This window comes from Lactuca saligna, chromosome 2 (assembly GCF_052625555.1).
Source record: "Lactuca saligna cultivar CGN05327 chromosome 2, ASM5262555v1, whole genome shotgun sequence".
NCBI classification, from domain to species: Eukaryota; Viridiplantae; Streptophyta; class Magnoliopsida; order Asterales; family Asteraceae; genus Lactuca; species Lactuca saligna.
The window spans coordinates 1-2,500 of record NC_136418.1 but is presented as its reverse complement, the minus strand read 5'-3'; the positions used below and the strand labels follow the sequence as shown (position 1 = coordinate 2,500).

At 34.6% G+C, this 2,500-nt stretch overlaps 1 protein-coding gene across 1 annotated transcript; it reads right to left on the bottom strand.

Moving 5' to 3' along the window:
- Positions 1-1,385: 1,385 nt before the first annotated feature.
- LOC145028706 (uncharacterized) lies at positions 1,386-2,306 on the bottom strand. The gene has a single exon (XM_078977467.1). It carries the CDS (start codon positions 2,304-2,306, stop codon positions 1,386-1,388), a length of 921 nt encoding a protein of 306 aa, XP_078833593.1.
- Between the last annotated feature and the right edge of the window lie 194 nt (positions 2,307-2,500).

The window sequence follows — 2,500 nt, the reverse complement described above, 5'->3', positions numbered from 1 at the left end:
TTTTGAACTTTTTACGAAAAAAGTTGAAAAACCAAACTATAATTCCCGGAATTGAACCGGATAAATTCATCCTTTTTTGGAAAAAAGGGGCCAACCACTTGACTAGACTACTTGGAATTGAACCAAGATTTAAATTCTTTTTATGGACAAAGAAAGAAACCCACACAACTAAAAGCTCCGGATTTGAACCGGAAAGAATCATCCTTTTTTGGAAAAAAGGGGCAAACCACTTGATTATATCACTTGGAATTGAACCAAGATTTAGATTCTTTTTATGGAAAAAGAAAGAAAACCAACCGACTAAAAATTCCGGGTTTGAACCGGATGTAAGGTGACATTTTATTAACCAAAAAATGCCAAAAAATAGATGGTACAGTCTAAGGACGACGTACCCAAGCCTGGTTATTAACGGGTGAATATCCCACCACTTACTGATCGAACCAGTAGTGGCACCCACAATTGTGGAGAATCCTAAATGAATAGGATTGAACCGACTATTTTCGGGAATTGAACCCTCTAGCAATAAATTGCCGAAAAAATTAAGGATATAATTAAATATCCTTCCATCAATTCTTTTATTTTCTAATCCTCGTTTCCAAGGACAAGAATCACAACTAATGGGGATACAACCCATATGCATATTCGTAAAAACCACTTCATAAGAATTTATTCTTATGAAACTCGGGATCAAACCGAGATGCAAATCACTTTTACGGGAAAAAGTGAGAAAAATCCCAAGACCGTCAATTCCTTTACAAACATAATGACAAAACCCATTAAAATAATCAATAAAAATCCTCCAATTCTCAAAATTCCAATTATGCCCTTCACCCCATCTTCTTCCATGAATGATAAAGCATCCAAAATTCAATAAATCTTCAACCCAATTAAAATTTCCAATATTACCCTTACTCCTATCCACAACCGGCACCCTCCGGTACCCATCTCCACCAACAATTAAACTGTGCCCAAAATACCCCAATTCCTTTATAACATCCTCCAAATAATAACAATCATGATAAAGTATATTATTTTCCATCCAAACAACCCTGCGATTAACTACCTGGAACACAAAATTATCCATCTTTCCTTTATCTTCACTATTAACAAACATCCCTTGAATAAAAAACCAAGCCCGACAATTTTTACTCTCTAGCTTTTTCTCCCTCCAATCCTCTATTCGAACCACAAAGCCAAATAAATTAGCAAACAGCACACAATCAAAAATCCTTCTCAAATTGCTTAATTTCCGGAAATGACAAAAATACCCTTCAAGCCAACTAATGAATTTCATGCTTTTATTCAAATCTTTCCTTATTTTCCTTATTCTTATGCCATAGCTGCACATCTGCCAACACACCTCAAACCCCAATATGCTGTTTTTATCAATCCCCATCAAATCCATTGATTTTTTTAATTGGAATATTCCAACTCTTACAAATTTCAGCATTCAGCCCCAAATAACCATATCTGAGTCCAAATAACTTCACTCTAATATCTTCCATAATTCTATGAACCACAAATTCAATAGAATTATTTTCCTTCCCAAACAATCTTTTATTCCGTTCTCTCCAAATATGATAAACAGTAGCAGCAAGCGCACACTTCTTAATAAAATTCTCAATGTTCTTCTTTTTAAGAGTAACTTGAAATTCTTGAATAACTTCAAACCAATTACCATCCTTATGAATTATATTCAGCTTCTTTTTTATTTTATTCCAAACTTCCAACGGAAATTTACATTCAAAGAAAAGATGACAATGAGAATCTCCTTGCTTATTACAAAAAGCACAACTGAAAATACTCCCAACCTTCCATTTTTTCATTCTGTCTTGAGTTCTAAGTCTTCCAAGGATGGCCAACCATAAGATAAAACAGTGACTAGGAACTCTTTGTTGGAACCAGACAAGATCATACCAACCCACATTCAACTCTTGAACAGAAAAGGATTTAGTGACCTGATTAACAACAAAAGGAATTGGTTGTCTTTTTTCATTTAACCACAAAACAGCATCTTTTTTTCCTCTGACAAGTCTAGGAATCTGAAACTCAGCAAGTTGAGGAATTATACGAATCCAATCAGCAGGCCAATACCATTCCTCATTAGAAATCACCTCATTAACTTTATCTGTAATTCGATATCCAGCATTAGTGATTTCTCTAGGCGTCAAAACATAACTCAATGGGCCTAACTGATGCCAATTGTCAAACCACATAAATGTGTCTTCACCATTTCCTAATCGAACAATAAAAAAATCCCGCAAATGAGTCCTGATTTTCAATATATTCCTCCAGCTCCAGCTCATTTTGTCTTTAAATCTCACATCCCAAATACTCCTTCCTTCTAATAAATAAGCATTTACCCATTTGACCCACAAGGAATTTTGACCACTTATGATCTTCCAAATCCTGCTAGAAAGAAGAGCTATATTCCACTTATTTAGATTTATAATACCAAGACCACCATATTTTTCTGGTTTACAAATCTCATTCCATGAAA

What these genes read in the sequence shown, in the direction of transcription:
- LOC145028706 (XM_078977467.1), bottom strand. Translation starts at nt 2,306, where the DNA reads ATGAGCTGGAGCTGGAGGAATATATTGAAAATCAGGACTCATTTGCGG.